The sequence below is a fragment of the Nipponia nippon genome, unplaced genomic scaffold (genome assembly GCF_047370975.1).
Source record: "Nipponia nippon isolate SJK-2023a ecotype South Korea unplaced genomic scaffold, ASM4737097v1 scaffold_1, whole genome shotgun sequence".
Classification (NCBI taxonomy): Eukaryota; Metazoa; Chordata; class Aves; order Pelecaniformes; family Threskiornithidae; genus Nipponia; species Nipponia nippon.
The window spans coordinates 37,252,326-37,269,479 of NW_028262290.1; the positions used below are offsets into that span (position 1 = coordinate 37,252,326).

At 36.5% G+C, this 17,154-nt stretch overlaps 1 protein-coding gene across 3 annotated transcripts in view; it reads right to left on the reverse strand.

Moving 5' to 3' along the window:
- The window catches only part of CUNH8orf34 (chromosome unknown C8orf34 homolog), a 173,896-nt gene that overhangs the window by 27,041 nt on the left and 129,701 nt on the right, over window positions 1-17,154 (reverse strand). For all 3 annotated transcript variants that reach the window (XM_087751811.1, XM_087751803.1, XM_087751796.1), the window contains exons 9-10: window positions 14,444-14,529; window positions 9,243-9,316 (exon numbers count right to left, since the gene is read on the reverse strand). In XM_087751811.1, coding sequence (XP_087607937.1) covers window positions 9,243-9,316; window positions 14,444-14,529 — 160 coding nt within the window. The remainder of the gene's footprint in view (window positions 1-9,242; window positions 9,317-14,443; window positions 14,530-17,154) is intronic.

Below are 17,154 nucleotides of genomic sequence, written 5' to 3' on the forward strand. Positions count from 1 at the left end.
ACACTAGTTCTGCTCTGGTTAAAGTTACCCATATTTAATGCCAGGTAAATACACAAGAACAGATGAATAAAACAGTAAGTTACTCAGAAGTGGAACTGATCCTGCAAACACATTTATTTCAGACATATCACTAGACCTGATTCACCTGTTCCCCAAGAAATTTTGAGCATTTGTCACTTCAGTCCTCATTGTGAATTCTCCATCCAAATCATTATATGACTTGTTGAGGTCACTACAGAATATTAATTTGTATTAAATTACTCACATCTCTAAATGTTTATTTCTAAGAGATATTAGTTACCCAATATCTGTCTCTAGATGGAAGAATATTTTATTCTGTGAACAATTCCTCTGAAATAAACCAAACTAAATAAGAGATGGGAAGGGGGAATAGAGCCTGTAACAGAACTCTAATATTTTAATTTTCAATCTATTTTTAGCTATGATCTTGTCCCCAGATTTCTATGGCAGAAAAAGGCCATTTTTATACACATTTTATAGTGTATATTTTCATAAGGGGGAGAAACCATCAAGACTTCAATAATGGCTATGGGGGAAAAAATCCCCAAGGTTGTAAGGATGAATCCTTTCTGAATATACAATTTCACGCACAAATACAGCTCTGATGAACTACGGAATAAAAACTAGTCAGTGATCTATGGTGATACTTGAAGACCAAACTGCTCTTCTAATATTCTTAACTCTGACTATTCAAGTTTATCATAAGCAAATTATTACGGGTTTTCAATAACTCCCTAACCTCCTAAAAAGACAGACTTCCAAATGTTAGCCTGGTGAGAGGGTTTCACTCTCCATGTCCCATTTTCTGGAAATGGAGTTACATTTCCCTTCTACAAACTTCTACTGTTTCTTCTTATATTCTGCCTTTTCCTCTACTGTACTTCTTTTCTTTATGCACAGCAATCATGTAAGACACATACAACGAAGGCGACTGTCTGAGTAAAGACAGCTCTCTACTGCCTGCAGTAGAATCTAAGATAAATGGAGAAAAATGATTCTTTAATGGTAGTCATCATGATAGTGCTTTAGATGTTTATAAAAACACGAGTAATGTTTAAATTAAATCACTTGCAGTTAGGAGACTCCAGATCACAAAGATCATCAAACATCAGCAATACCTTTGTATGTTTCAATACAGGTTTTAAAATCTTATATAAGTTCGTGTAAGACACATAGATCTGCCCGTGTATAAGCACATACAGGCACACAAAGGCCGGTATACACATGCATTTAATAAATATTTGTGCCTGCCTTTATCCTGTTAACACACAGCTACAAAGACATACAGAGTTTGTGTTCGGTTCTGGATGTAGCACAGATGTATAGATTCTTTCTAAGAATAAATATTAATCTTGTATATGATTTAAAACAAATACATTTATATATATTCAGTCTCTACCATTACATATTGTTATATGTTCAAACTCCCTTTGAGATACACAGTTCCAACACCCCGTGAAATTAATGAGGTAACATTGGACAAATTTTTTCTCCAAATTTTGTAACTCTTCCTGTGCATTTTTCTGTTCCATGTAATATCATAAGCTTATGGCATTTTGTCAGGCAATAGCTTCACAAAAGACCAGAACAGTATTGCAATACTAGTTATGAAAGATGAGATATTTAATATTAGCAAGTCAATTTCATGATAATTATGTTCTTATAATGGTGCCTTCCAATTAAACACTCACTTGATAGAAAATAATAATGATTTGGTAAAAAAAGAGGTACAAGACATTAAAAATGTGGTGTAACCATTTGTTGTTCCTTCTCTGAAGCTAGATATCTCAGGGCTATAACCAACAACATTTTTGGAGGCAGGCTCAGGTAATGTTTTTTTTCTATACATCTAAATAATACTGAACATAAAAAAAATATTTTTTAACATTTTGAGACTATGAGTTCATCTAAGTGAATAAAGCATAAACACAGACCGAGGTCCGCAGTGTCTCCAGCACACAATTTATGCAACAACCTTATTCCTAAAAGATACACACAAGCTGCAAATAGGGGATGTTATCAAGGAGGCTTTGGAAACATGTCAGTTCAAATGCAAGGATAAATGAATTTGTACAGCTCTAGCAGGATTCACTGGTGGCCCTTCTCTCCACTGGATGAATGGCAACAGTTCAGATACGTCACTTACGAAAGAGATTCAGGCTTGCAGGCCATTTATTTAAACCTTCTTATTCCACCTCACCAAAACCTATCCTCTATCTATCGGCCAGGAATTGTAGAGGTAAAATACTAATGTCAGTTAACTTAGACTTTAATGATAATGACAGTAGACTGAAAGTAGCTGAAAAATATAGCATATATGTATCAAGTATGTGCATAGAAGTCCTTCCAGTTCCTTCAGTATCTTCCAAACTACAATTGCCCTTGATCATTCATTAAGCTTTATAAATATTAGCACAGAATTTATAAATGGCCTATTTAAATTAACAGGATTAACAAGATCTAAATATGAGGTGTTCCTGAAAGACATCCTTGTCTTTCTGACTTGTAGAGACAGCTCTGGGCCCTGTTCATCACCTTCAAACTTTGAAGGTGAGGCAATGTCTCTTTGCACCAGAAATATGTTCAAACAAAGCCCTCAAGATGCATTTGTCAACTTTTGAAGCAAATTACATGTCCATTTCTTAAGTGGCTTTCTTTACATATCATCATAATTTCTTCACATACAATACATTCATTAATGCTTTTTTTACCTAGATCACTTAGTCAAATTACTGCTAGAATAAAAAATTACAAACAATAAAGCCAAAGGTAATCTCTCTCATCACTGGTTCCCTGAACTTCTGGAAAATGCCATAACTTACTGGGAATGCTACAGCGGAACAGAAATATAATTAAGGAGGTCATGAATAAGAAAGTCTTTTCAAGATCACTATACATGCTTCAATCTGCAGCACAATGTTAGTCTGACAGCATGCATCAGTATAGGTTTTATCCCTAAAAAAAAAAAACAGTGCAGACGTGAATGTCTTGATCTCACCATCGAGCTGACTTGACATGGGCTGTGTAATACCCACTGACACCTGGGGAGTTCTACAGAGGTGCAACATTTCAGAATAACTAAGGCCAAGAGAAAGGCCTCTGAATTACCTACATCATCTGGAAATCAAGTGCTTGTTGGAAAATAAATTACTCTTTCTTGATGACCATAAAAATGTTAATAAACAATGCAGCATTATATTTCTATGCCATTTTGGCCTGCTTCAGAGTAAAACACGCAGGTACTCACATGCACATCCATGCACACACATAATCTCTTTTCAGGTGTGGAAACAGTCCTCACCTCACAAGAGAAAGCGCTTCTGTATTTTTAAAGACTACCTGAATTTCATGATCACAATGAAAGGAGGAAAAGGAGGTGAAACCCAATTAATTTGTTCCTGGCAAGCTCTAAATATATGCAATGCATTTTGACTGAACCTTTTTCTTCCACATAGTTTTGCTAATCAAGTGCAAATTTTATTGGTAACTTCAGGACACAGTACTGTAAGAAAGAACCATGCTTAGCTTTCTATGTACAACCTACCATTTCTTTGCTGAATAACTTAAATATCTTAAATAGACACATTTGACAGAGATCCCTATAAATACAAAAAAAAAATCCCCTTTATTGAACAATTTGTTTGCAAGCGTTCCTTCCATTCTGACCAAGCGGCTGGCAAGGACAGTTGCTATTCACGCAGTGGAACTTTTTGTGCAATATTTTGTTAGAAGATTCTTCACACAACATGCATTTTCTGTAAGAGTTCACCAAATGTTTAATCTTTCAGCTTCCATAGTCTATTCAAGGACATAGGGTGAGCTAGTCAACATGTTTTTTTGGTACTGTAAAAATAATAAACCTTCTCAGAGCTCTGTTGCAATATTGGCAGCCATGTCTAATCCCCATCTTCCACATTAGGGCCTGTTCTACTTGAAATGTCATGCAATTGAAATTACAAGCTCTTTGCTTCCCATGGCAGTCAGCCAGCATATTTTATGCTAAACCTTACACTAAAAAAGTGGTAGTTTGAGTTAACTTACACATAGTTTTTCTGTTTACAGGCAAGAAGGAAAGAGGAAATATGTGGGCATCTGGGAATCACATTTGTTTCAGTTTTTGAAATGTAACTAAAATAATCTTTTCTAAGCTTCAGTCCTCTTTTATTTACTGTTATTTGGATTAACATTTTTGAATTTGTCATGCCTAAGAAATCAAAATTTTTAGACAGGTAAAAACAAGGCACTCATTGATTTTTTTTTTTTTTTTTACATATATTTTTTTAAAGTTCAGAAAACTCTTTCAATTTAAAATTACATTTTAGAGGATGAAATATTTTCAAATAAGAGTATTTTCACTCCAGAAGACATCTGCCTTTCTGTCTGCCCCATGAAAGGTCTCCTTAGAAGCACTAACCACATGCTGCATGCAGTGCCTGCCAGTGGGTCTGATGAACAGAGCTTGTGAGGAGCAGGGGCCTTTCAGGGGACCTGGGGGCTCGGGCAGGGAGATGGGGCAGCCCCGCCACGTATCACAGAAGTCAGGCAGGCACCCAGGGGGGCTCAAGTTTTGCAATGTGCAACATGATGTCAGCAAAAAGAAGTGAAAAAAATTTTTAAGTACTTCAGGTGCTCTCCAAAATAGAAGAGAATTCTAAAAGGAAGAAATAATTATTTTGCAGCTGTGTGTATGAAATGCTATGTCTATTTTATGGAATTTGTTTTACATAGGGGATGTCTCAACCAAAGAGGTTCAAGGTATGTAATTCAAACTACTTGCTTAACTGCTTGCAGGAAATATCACTTTTTTCCCAAGAACCTTGATATTATCTTCTTCTACTATCTTGTATTGTTAATTTAGCTAATAGTAATTAAACTTACACATTTGCAGGTTTTTTTGGACTAGCTGTGGAAGAGTTGCACTTATCTAATATTCTTTGTTATTATTTTTACAGAAGATTTAAAATTTAAAGTTAAAATTTGTGCCTGAATTTCCACATACTTACAAAAGTCAACTTGGATTTGAAAAGTTTTGTATCAGAACACACTGATTTTGTGTGTATAATATATAAATATGACCTGTATAATTCATACTACCTCATTCATACCTCACAGGCACACTGCTCTTGTTCCTGATGTGGCAGTGGAGCCTTAAAATACTTATTTTATAACTTATTTTAATGACTAACATGCTAAAGCTAAACAGTGACCCCAATCCAGAAAATAATTTATAGATTCATTTAAACACTTGAAGTTTGCATGATTATACTGTCAATTATACTCAAACTTGTACAGGTAATTAAGTTACTTCTTGGCATTGTTCCCAGGGATAATAGTGGGAAAAGGTAAGAAAATCTCTAACAATTACAATTTAAATCATGTATCACTGGAATATAGCTGTATTCAACATATATAGATAGCAAGAATTAAAAGCTTAATTTTTCCTTTTTCATGAAGCCTCAAGTCATTTCACAAATTGAATTACCATTAAGGAATTTCTGTATTTATCACAGAAAATCCATGTGTGTATTCCTTCTAGGAAAACAACTGAAAAGTTCCAAAGCAGTAGGGAAAACAGGGGAAAATTTATTTAAAACAAAGCACCTTTATAAAACAATTCATTAGAGTATTTTTCCCACAGTAATAAAGAGTAAAAACCCAAGGCAAATTCATGCAGAAATGCCTTTTGCAGTTGGACAACTTTTTTTTCCACAGTTTCTGTTACACTTGGATTGGTTTGCCTTACATGGATAATTTGCAAAGAAAAATATACCTTTTTATGTGCACATGCAAGGCAAGATGAGTGAATGCAAAGATTCACATTAAAAAAAAAACAATAAGCATGAGTCCTGTTAGATCCAGGTGGTAAAAAAAGCAACTCAGAGGGAAAGGCAAAGGCTACTCAGTGTGAATTGCCCAGTGCATGTGCCCTCTTTGTCTCTGTTAGTCACTGTAAATTTAGTAACTTCCCCTGATACCTTACTTTTCCATTTCTGTCAGAATTCCAGCCCACCTAATTTTTTCCTAGCATCACTTCAGTGTTTTCTTAAAGCTTGCTAGCCAAATATTTATAAAACTCATTTGCAGAAACATGAAGTAAAATACGACACTGAGTTCAGCACACTGCAAAAATCTCAAGAAAAATCTTTATATTTTGCCTAGCACTTTTTGTTACATTAAATATTTGTCAGAAAATGATTCCTGCAGTAAACTAGGATCTCTAAGGACATCTTGAATGCTTGCTTCCACTTTGAATCCTTGCAAAACACTTGGGAAGAGTGCTGATTCCTGTAAATACTTCAAACTGCTTTTTGCTAGCTTTACTCATCTATTCATTCAGTACACCTTGTTGGGGATTGTGCAGCATTGAGAATAGAAGTTATGGATTTTTCAAATATCAACTCTCTCTGTGAAAAATAAAGCATAGCAAAAAATTCTATTAAAAAAGGTTTAAAGGAAAAAGGTCTAATTACAAAAACTTCAAGATTCTTCAGAAATAGAACAGTAAACATATACAATGTTACAAGAAAATCAAAATGTAACCATAGTAAAAATTACATGAACCATGTTATAGACATAGATGTTGCCTATCTCTTCTAAGTACTGGTATCGAGATTGCTTTAGTCACCACATCAAAGATCTTACATGTGGAATTATACACAACACAGATATTTTCTAAAGATCCTTATGCATAATTCTTGCTGTTTTATCCCACAATTGTTCTCAAAACACTTCTCCTCTGAAGGCCGAGGCACTTTGAAAAAAAATTTGTTAAATATACATGAGTAGAGAGATATTTATGATAATGATCCACTTAACTAACAACAGACTCAAATTACCCTATTGGAATGCAGTACCAGTATTAAACATGGCACACCTTGAACCAGATCAGGAATTTTTACATGTAATACGCACATTTGAGTGAATGCCATGAACCAATTTGTCCAATTTATGAGAAATGTCTGATCAACATCATATTTATTCTATTTTCCCTCATCTTGTGTCTCATTAGTATCTCATATCTCATATAATATCTGAAAATCATTTCAAGTCACGAGAATGTATTTCGGTATCAATTCTGAAGTAATTTTACAGGCGTATTTCTTACTGTTTTGAAGGATTTGTGGGAATCCATTGCAAGAATGCATTTATCTTCACAGCCTTCCTATGAGGAACCTCAGTTTTACCTCTGTATTTTATATGTCAAGATTGTCAAAGAATAAGTTTCACTGGAAGTTATTAGGGGACCATGGAACAGATCTCTATTCCTTCAGAGCCCTAAAAGGCAACAAGAACAGTTGGATCATTTTTTTCTTTTTGAGGAGATACAGTTGCAGACAGACATACAGTGTTGGATAGCTGAGTCTTATTCTGAATAACAACCAAAAATAACAACCAAAAATACAAGAGAGAAAAGTACACAATCAGCTAGCTACACACTATTTAAGCAAGAGCTTTAAGACACAAAACACGAAACCCTTCAAAAGCAGATGAACTAACAGTTACTGTTTATGGATCCTTAGTAACTTAGGCAAAGGAATTTTCCAAGAGCTCAGGAAAGTGGAGCTAGCTGCCTTTGCCCTAGGGAGAGCTTGGGGGGGCAGAGCAATAGCTGCAACTGCTCTGCTTGCCTTCTCTTTGCAGCACTGGCCATAACAACAGCCAGTGTGGCTTTCAGAGATTCAGCCCAGGCAACTTTGCTGCCTCTGGCAGTCTACTGCTCCAGGCAACCTTACCTATGCCTAGAACTAGCAGAGCATTAAATGATACATGTACACATTGTCCGTTCGTAAGCATACGCACACAGAGCACGTATCTAAAAATACTCAGTTGAAGGCTGTACGTTTCTCTAGTAAGATTTTGCTAATAAACATAATGATCTTTTGTTTTCCTTGTATCTTTATTTTTCTGTGTAATTCAATTTATTTGTTGTTCTTTCCCTATGCTACATGTCTGCAGAACTGATAAATCAAAGCTGGTAGCTGCGGGTCCAAATCAATAAGAAAAACATGGTTTCAGAAACTGCTGCAAAATTTATTATGCCTCTCTGTTCACTGGCGTGAAGCAGAAAGGAGACTTGAAAAAGAAGCTCAAAGCAGTGGCAGCTAAAGTTCTGCTCTTTACTCCTTTTGCCCAATATCCGCAAATGCTCTGTGAGGTTCTTGCACTCCGAGTTCTCAAAGAGCTTTAGGAATCGATCTGGAACTCCATATCTGCCAACTGCTTTGACAATTCTGGTTAGAAATAGTATATGTTCAGTATTACTTAGTTTTATTGGTAGCACTTAATCAGCTGCCTGAAAGACTGAAGGATCAGTCTGCATTGCCATTTTTCTTTTTTCTTTAATACTGCCCTTTTTTCCTTAGCTAACAAATACTGGGCCCTTCTTTTCACTTACTTTATCAACACTAAAGTGTGCTATAAACCAGTATTGCTATGGTTGAACAGGAATTAATGTGTCCTCTAATAGCTGTCTAAAATTTTGCAAAAATAAACAACTATTGTCAAGTTATTTGCCTTAGGAAAAAAGCAATCCCTTCTTTAACTGATATTCAAATTTCTGATGCCATGCAACAAGCGCCAAAATTCTGATTATATAATTTTTCAAAAATTATTCTATTGCTGGTTATATTTTCTGCAAACTGCAAATTGGCAAAGATTTTCTTAAATTTTGAAATAAAAAACCTGATGAAAATATTACCAAGCATAACATTGCATTCTTTAAAAAAATATAAATTAGCCATACATTTTAAATAGACACCTCTTGTTTATTAGTTTCCAAGCAAATGTTACCAAAAAGCTAAATTATAGTTGAGATATTATAATGTCATATTTCATAATGAAATTTAGAGTTTGAATTATTTTGTTCTCTTATTTTTGTAAAATTTAATATTATCTGGTAAAATGGATATTTGACTAACATTTAAGAACATACAGACCTAGTATAAAATGACTGCACTTTCAGTGGGAGCTATACATGTAAAGTCCAACAACATATGGTTTGGTATGAGATTATAATAATTTATTTCAAAATATCACCCTTCCTAGAATGAAAAAAATAAAAGTGCCAGAGAACTGAAATTTCAGAAGAGTTAGGTAAATTAAGTTTTTAACTCTCTAGGATGACAGTGCTGGCAAGCACAACTTTTATCTTTATGGAAAATATAATTTTTATTAAACTATTTAAAAAAAATACAGGATTATGCATAAGGGAAGATACTTACAGATCCTGCCACTTGAGAGGCACTCTGAAATTCATCAATATCTTCCGTAAGTGTTTCAACCCCGGGTTCTTGAGCTGTTCCAAAGAGGTAGAAGAGAAGTAAATCACTCTAATTAAGTAAGCATTAGTCACTTTGAAAATAAAATGCCTAAAAATTAACTGATGGGAAGGTAAATGTGGCTACTGTAAACGCACTGCTTTTCAGTTACACTTCAATGGATTTTAATTTATGTCTGATTTTAATTTATGTCTGATTTTATGTGTGATTTTAATTTATAAGCCTAACACAATGTGGAACAGTGTCTCTAACACGATTAGAGTGATAAGCAAGCTTCCTCCAGCTGCCCAGGTGTCTTGTAGGTTATTTATTATTTTTATTATTAAAACTAAATACTGCTTGTCCTTTACACAAGTGAGCAGTGGATCTTCAGCTTTAAGAAAATCAATAAAATTAAATTTAATTAATTCTGTTAAACTAATTAGAATATAGTTAAAATCCTTGAAGTAAGAAGTTCTGGTCACTTTAGATAACGTTTAAAAGCCATGCAAGCTATAATTTTTGCCCATACTGCCACCTTTGTAAAACTACATGACTTGGTGAGAAGTCTAGAATGCCTCTTTGAAACATACGTAATGACTTAAAACAGAATTTATGTACCTATGTCAGAGAAAGCAATTTACAAGTAACATGCTCTGCAGTTTCACTCTTTGCTTGACAGTCTGCTACGCACTTAGCTGCTGTTCATAACCAGCCTAAGAAAACAAGATGCCCTGACCTTCCCCAGGTTCTGCTGTTATTCGGACATTTAGCAGGGAGGTCCTTATGTTTCCAGACTGCCCTGATTTGTTAAACAACTCAGACTATATTTGCTAAAAGACAGAACTATACTGAATATGGCAACTATGGTTACCGCATTCATTGCAAACATAAATCAAAGTGCAGGAAGAAGAGGTGATGATGATGCAAAGTTGTGGTCAGAGAACTGTGCAGGAATTGGGAGATGATGCCACATTTCTGCCACTGTCATATCTAGTTCTCAACCCTAATTCCCACATATTTGCATCCTTACTAATTTTTTACCCTGGTCATGCAGCTCCATCTGGAATAGCACTATATGTATTTCATACATTCCTATTTCTATTGAATATCCCCAATTTTAAACTTTTCCTCTACATCCAAATGCCTGTTTTGAACTTTCTGCTATACTGGCACTTTAAAGGAAAAAACAATATGTAGAAGCCACACATTCTAGTCTTTTCAAGTTTCTTCAAGTAGACTTTCTAGTTTCAACCCGATAGAAACAGGAGCTGGCTAACTGCAAATAATAAAAACCAGTGACTCCTGTTTGATAGCGACTGAACTACTTATGTGAAATTTGCTTAGTATAATTCATTTACCAAACTAACTATTATGCATCACAGCATAATCTGTAGATCTAATAACACAATAGAATAGGAAATACCACATGTACACACTGTGGCATAGTACCATATAATCTATCGTTTTCAGTCCAATTATATTATTCCAGGTAGAACCACAAAAGAAACAAGTCTTTGCCCACACCCCAGAAATATGTAGAGTTGCATACTTCACTGCAAAGTAACTCATTTTACAAACAGCTTTTCTCAGACAAATTGAGGAGTGGTTTAGAAGTTTAGAAGTGCTATGCTTTTCATTTATCCAATATTAAGAGTTTACTCCCTAATAAGTTATAGTATTTTAAGCTTCCTTCTACAAGAATGCACAGACTGCAAAGATAGTATTTGCAATAATGTCTTCTTTTCCTGCCTTATATCGTGGCTTTCACTCAAAGGGTACGGTACTTTTCAGCAAAAGAGACTGAAACAAGTGAAACAAGGTCCTATGGTACTTATACGCAACTGGGATTTAATGAACAATTATCCTTTAGTGATACTATTTCTTAATATCCAAATTAAAAAAAAAAAAATACACAGTAGCAGATGACCTCTACCATCCCCCGACCTGAAAAACAGACTGGGGGTTGACAGATGCAGATTTTTACTGGATCAGTCCTGTTGCAGCGCCTATCTTTTGAAGCCTCAGCTGTTCTCCCCATCTATCTGTACAGAACAAGAGCAAGGCTTAATGGAGGACTGATCCAAGAGACAAACCTGACAGGCTTGGCATCTACAGGGGAAGTTTGCTGTGTGGTCACCGAAGCTGCTGCTTCTAATCAAAATCAAGAACCTAGCTATTAAATTCTTCCCTTAGTTCTTTCCTGTGAAGTCGTACAATGGGAAAGAGAAACAGTTTTAGGACAGTAAAAAGAAACCAGCATTAAAGCATCTTGTGTTCTCTGATCTTGAGATCTGATTCCCATCATTTTTTACTACTTAGATCAAACACAACTCTGTCCAGTTCAGCAGGATTATACTAGAGGGAAATCAGTGTAGTGGTTAATTAGAACCAGACCCAGATTGCCCGTGGAGTCAGTATAGTGCCTGATGCTGCAGATGATCTTTTTACATAAGCTATTACATTGACTTTATTAGGTGCAATTGCTTTAATAATGCCTGTTTATAAGGGCTGTTAGATCAGATGTGCTGCCAATTACTTCTGAACCTAGTTCATCTGAAATCCACAAGAGAGATGCTCCAGATCTAACAACTTAACAATTTCCCACTAACCCAGAAATGGATCATTATCTAAACAAAGCTATACTCAACTTTGCTCTGCATCAGCACCTTGCTTGCATATTCTTGAACAAATGGTTTACATCAGCACTTCCCAATGCATATTTTTCTCTCAGTAAGGTCATTGGTACTGATAAGTAAAAGCAGAAAATAAATTCAAATAAACCTGGTAAGTGAAGCCTGTTAGTCACTTTTTCATGTTATAATACATTCTTAACAGGACATAACTAAAAATTCAGTGCAACATGATGCCTTGGTCACTTAGGGTTTTCTAACAATATCTTTAGGAGTCTGTTTTGTCATCTTCTTCTCATACATAATATTTATTGGAAATAAATATCAGATGCACAGAAAGCAAGTAATGTGCTGCATTTATAGGAAAGATTGATAGAATAGGCAGTTGCCCGAGTCTGTGCCTGTTTCTAGTCTGTGCCTACTTGTAAAATCCAGCTGTGCTTTTTTTCAAATCAAAATGTATTACTAGCCAACATGTTAGGAAAAAATATATATTTTGAAAGACTGAACATTTCTGAGAGTGCCTCTTGACAGAAATTTGGCAGTACCTCACTGTTGACCTCAGTCCTTTTGCCCTAGGGGCTTTGCTATTTTCTAGCTATATGACTAACAGGTTCATGTGTATTCACAGACATGAGATAGATGTATTTATAACAACATGAATGTCATTGCCCCACCTACCTATCTAACTTTTACTCCCTATATTTTTATTGGAGGTGTTTTTTTACGGAAAGCGTTCTCCATCTTCTCTATATCCATCTTGACCACAGTGTATCCAGAAGCATATAAAGTGGTCCAGGTTACAATGGCTATAGCACTCTTGTGCTCCATATTCTGGGACCATGAAAGATCCAGCTTCATTATTACACAGCATCCAGCACCTTCTGACAGTTCCACTTTCTTTAATCCTGGTGCCTCTGCCACTTAGCAACAGCTTACTATTTTATTGAAGCCTACAGTTTCAGAAGATGGCATGGCAAAGTGGGCCTATTTCCACTCTAAGAACCAGGGTACACAGGAAGGTAAAAGGAAGGCAGAGATCTGTTCAAAACAAATTGTTTCAGGAACTGAAGAACTTTTTCCTACATGTACATCTTACCCCTCTACTTGTTTCTGCTGCAATAATCTCATGCTTGCATATGCCCTTACCTATCCCAAACAAGCCGCTACCACCTCCCTTCCTGGGGATTACCCTTATTACAGAAGAATTTCTCCTTCTTTTCACAGGGTTTGAGTGCAGTCACCAGTCTTGGTCTCTCTTGCTGACAATCTTCACCAAGCTTGTAAGAACATCATATTTTGAGATTCTGAGTCCCCTATTAATTTTTTTTATAAAGTTATCAATGCTAGATGAAAGGAAAAACAAATGGCATGACTACATGAAGCCATGCATTCTCACAAAACCAGCTTGAAAAACTTTATCTTTAAAAACATACTAGTTACTAATGCTGACATACACTGGTTTACAAACAAGGCAAGAGAAATGAGGGAAAGCTCAGGGTGCCGTCATTCCTAATAGCACAGCTAATAGCACTAAATAGCAAACAGTTAGTAGGATAATTAAAAACAACAAAAGTCAGTTCCGATTTGTTTTGCATTAATTAATCAACATAGCTAACTTTGTGGCTGCTGAAGACTAAACTGCAAATCAAATCCTCCAATTAATAGACTCGGCTGGTTCTGCCCAACAGTAAGGGAATGGACTGAAAGATTTCTCTTTGCAGATTCTCTGTCCAAACCTCTGTTCCTTTCTGGCTCCACTCCAGTGACAGCTAAGATAAAGTTAACCTTCATCAACTTCATCTTTCATAGGAAAGCAGGGCATTCTCTGGCAGGATATCCCTTAGGAAGTGCCTTTTCCATTAGATTGCAGGTGTTATTCTGTTCAAAAACCTCAGCAGAAATTGAAACAAGGCTAAGTGTCCTGACTGCAGATTAGCACAATGTATGATTATGTTTGTGTGAGGAGAAAAAAATGTTCTTCAGAGCTATTGTATAAACTCCTTTTTATTGTATTTTAACTCTAGTCAGTGGTGCTTGGAGAGATCAGAGAAGCATTTCTGGTACTTAGTTTAAAAATGGGAGAAATTCTATAACTCTTTTTATTTTTACTGTATATTATTTGAATCCTGTGGATGCATTTGTAGTATTAAATTAAATATTTCAAAGACCATTCTTTGGCACAGAGGCCAACTGGCAATGAACAACCCATGTCTATGCTATTAAGCTATTTTACATCCAAAATAGTGTGCTAACATACAAACTGTCTACTAAGAATGAGTCCTGGCCCAAGGCGACTCCCAAAATATGCCTAGGAATTATTCTGGAGTGTTAATTGGCCATGACAAAAACCACGTTAGGGGCTCTTCTAACAGATTTGAAGTGTAAATGATTGAGTTCAAATGCCCACGAACACTCTGGAAGTGTTCCATCTTCTTTTACAGACATAACCTCTATTCTTAAATTCAAGATGTTGGCGTTTGTTTTTGTTTTGTTTTTTTTTTATAAGCAGCAAATCTTTATATAACTTACCATCAGATTCTGACACTGCTGGCTCAGATGTTTGAGATACCATGGAGACATCTTCTGGCCTTTCTGCCAAATTATCTCCTTGCAATCTGAATTGTGGAAAAATGGAACAAAAACATTTGCAATCATATTCCATAGATAAGACACATAAGTGTTATCTCTGACTACATACCCTACTTACAACATTGTCCTAATTTAAAGGGTAGCTTTGCTGAAAAGCCAACATCCATGGTTCAATCACATCATCCCAGAATATCTAGTAAACAAAACTAGCCTCTAAAAAACAGTCAACTGAATCCTAGCTTGTGTAACTTTGTAAGACTTATTTTAAAAACAGTGGGGTTTTGGTGGTATCACGTGCCTATGAAAGCAAGCTTCCTTCACTACATTCAAAAATATTTTAATTGAACAGGACTGTACTGGGTGTCCATGTCAAGGTGTTGGCAGTGGCACGGCTGCAGGGGTGGCCTTGGTGAGGAGAGGCTGGGGCTGCCCTGTGCCAGGCACAGGCAGTTCCCTCCGGCTCCAAAAGACCCACAGCAGGACACAGCTGAGCCCCTCAGCCAAAATGGTGGCGCCTTGGAGAAAACATAGTTAAGGAAGAGCAAACAATGCCACACAGGCAGAAGAGCAGGGAACAGAAAGAGTGGGAAAGAGCAGAGGGAACACCAAGGTGAGAAGAGGAGATGCTCCATGCTCCAGAGCAGATACTCCCCTGTAGCCCATGGTGAGGAGCACACCAGAGCTGATACCTGCTGCAGCCTGTGGAGGACCCACACCAGAGCAGGTGGATATGTCCTGCAGGGACTGTGGCCTGTGGAGAACCCACAATGGAGCAGATTTTTTTGAAGGACTGCAGCCTTGGGGAGAGCCCACGCAGGTGAAAAGTGTGAGGGAGAAGGAGGGGCAGAGAGGAGCTGCTATGGACTGACCACAACCCATCCCCCTTGCACTGCTCAGGGGGTGGGGAGACGAGTCTGGAGTGAAGGGCTGAAGTTGGCCCTGGGAAAGGGGGGAGGTAAGGTGTGCTTTTAATGTTTGTCTTTTTGTTTCTCATTACCTACACCTATTTTAATTGGCAATAAACTAAACTAATTTTCCCCAAGTCTGTTTTGCCCACGATAGTAACTGGTAAGCAATTTCCCTGTCTTTATCTCGACCCACAAGCTTTTTCATCCTATTTTCTCCTGTCATCCTGCTGAGGGCAGTACGTGAGCGAGCGGCTGGGTGGGGGGCTGGCCCTTAGCCAAGCTTAACCCACCACAGGGAAATACATACAAGAATATTTCCTCCTCCTTTGTTACTTTTTGAAAGAAAAAGTACAGTAATTATGGCAGGCTTCATCTTCAGGCTTTCCTCCTGCATCAGCTGACTGCAATGCCTTGACAGCGATTTACAAAAATAGCCCTTGTATCTGTTCTTTTAAATGAGCATCCCAAGAGTCCCACCATCCTTCTTTAGGCTCTCATGAATCCTGAGTACACATTCTGCTCTGAAGAAATGGTTTGTATCTCTTAACACAATATAACTGCCATTTACATAAAGGTTATCTTACCTTGAATTTACTCAGACATGAAAAGAATAAGAAAAATGCAATTCAATTTTGCAAAGCCCAGGAATCATAAAAATGCATTGAAGTAAAACCTTGGGGAAAGAAATAACTTATCTCTTAAAAAAAGTTCCTTTCACTCTGTTTTCTCACTCTCTGCAGCTGTTTTACACTAAACTTTGAATCAACCTTTGAAACCAAGCAGAACCCCCATATCTGCCCTATCGGAATTTCACATTTTATGACTCTCACAGTTATCTAATATATTTCCATATTAAGTCATCTATTTGTTTGTACCTTCTCTAACCATTCCGCCCCCCCCCCCCATTATCTCCTTTTATTGCCCCTGAGACGGTTTATTTATGACAGAAAGCTCAATGTAAATTCATAATGACTCTTACCTGAGGATCCAGTTCCACAGAACACAAAACTCCTCAAGGCAACAAAAGCATAAAACTTAGAAGCCGTAAACCTAATTTTGAAAATGACTTCTATCAATCCTTTATAGCTCTATACCTCGTTTGTAATGCTCTAGTTACCAATTCTTCAAAAGCCTGGCTTGTCAAACAGGCTCTTCTAAAGATGACAGTCAAACAGAAGCAAATAACTCTGTACCATTATCATAAATATATTTGAATAGGGAGAAAACAAATTGCAAATGAAATAACCACGCGAAAAAGGAAGTCTCAAAAATCGCATCATTGCCCTTTGCATTAAAATCACCTGTCCTCCTTCATTACATACATATGCATGTTTACTGCAAGCATGTATTAAAGCTTATAAGGATATGCATGGAATCGCAGGAATGAGAAGTGATGTACTCTTCTCTATGGTCATGCTGATAGTTCATTTGTGCTTAATTAAAAGGAAAATTACTCCAACTTTCTCTGCTTATATTGCAGTTATATTTTCATAAATCCAAACCACACATGAAGAACTGAAATTATTCTCATCTTATGCTAGAAATTATATATATTTAAGTGGCCCACTGCCTCATGAAAAACATGAAAAAAAAATCTTTTCAATGTCAGAAAAGCCATTTCATATGATTTCTCTTTGTAGGAGGAAACGGCTGGGTGAACTGAGTGGGTGGATGGATGGGTGGATGGGTGAATAAGATGTTTGACATATCTGGACCTCATTTTCACATCTGATTTTCAACTTA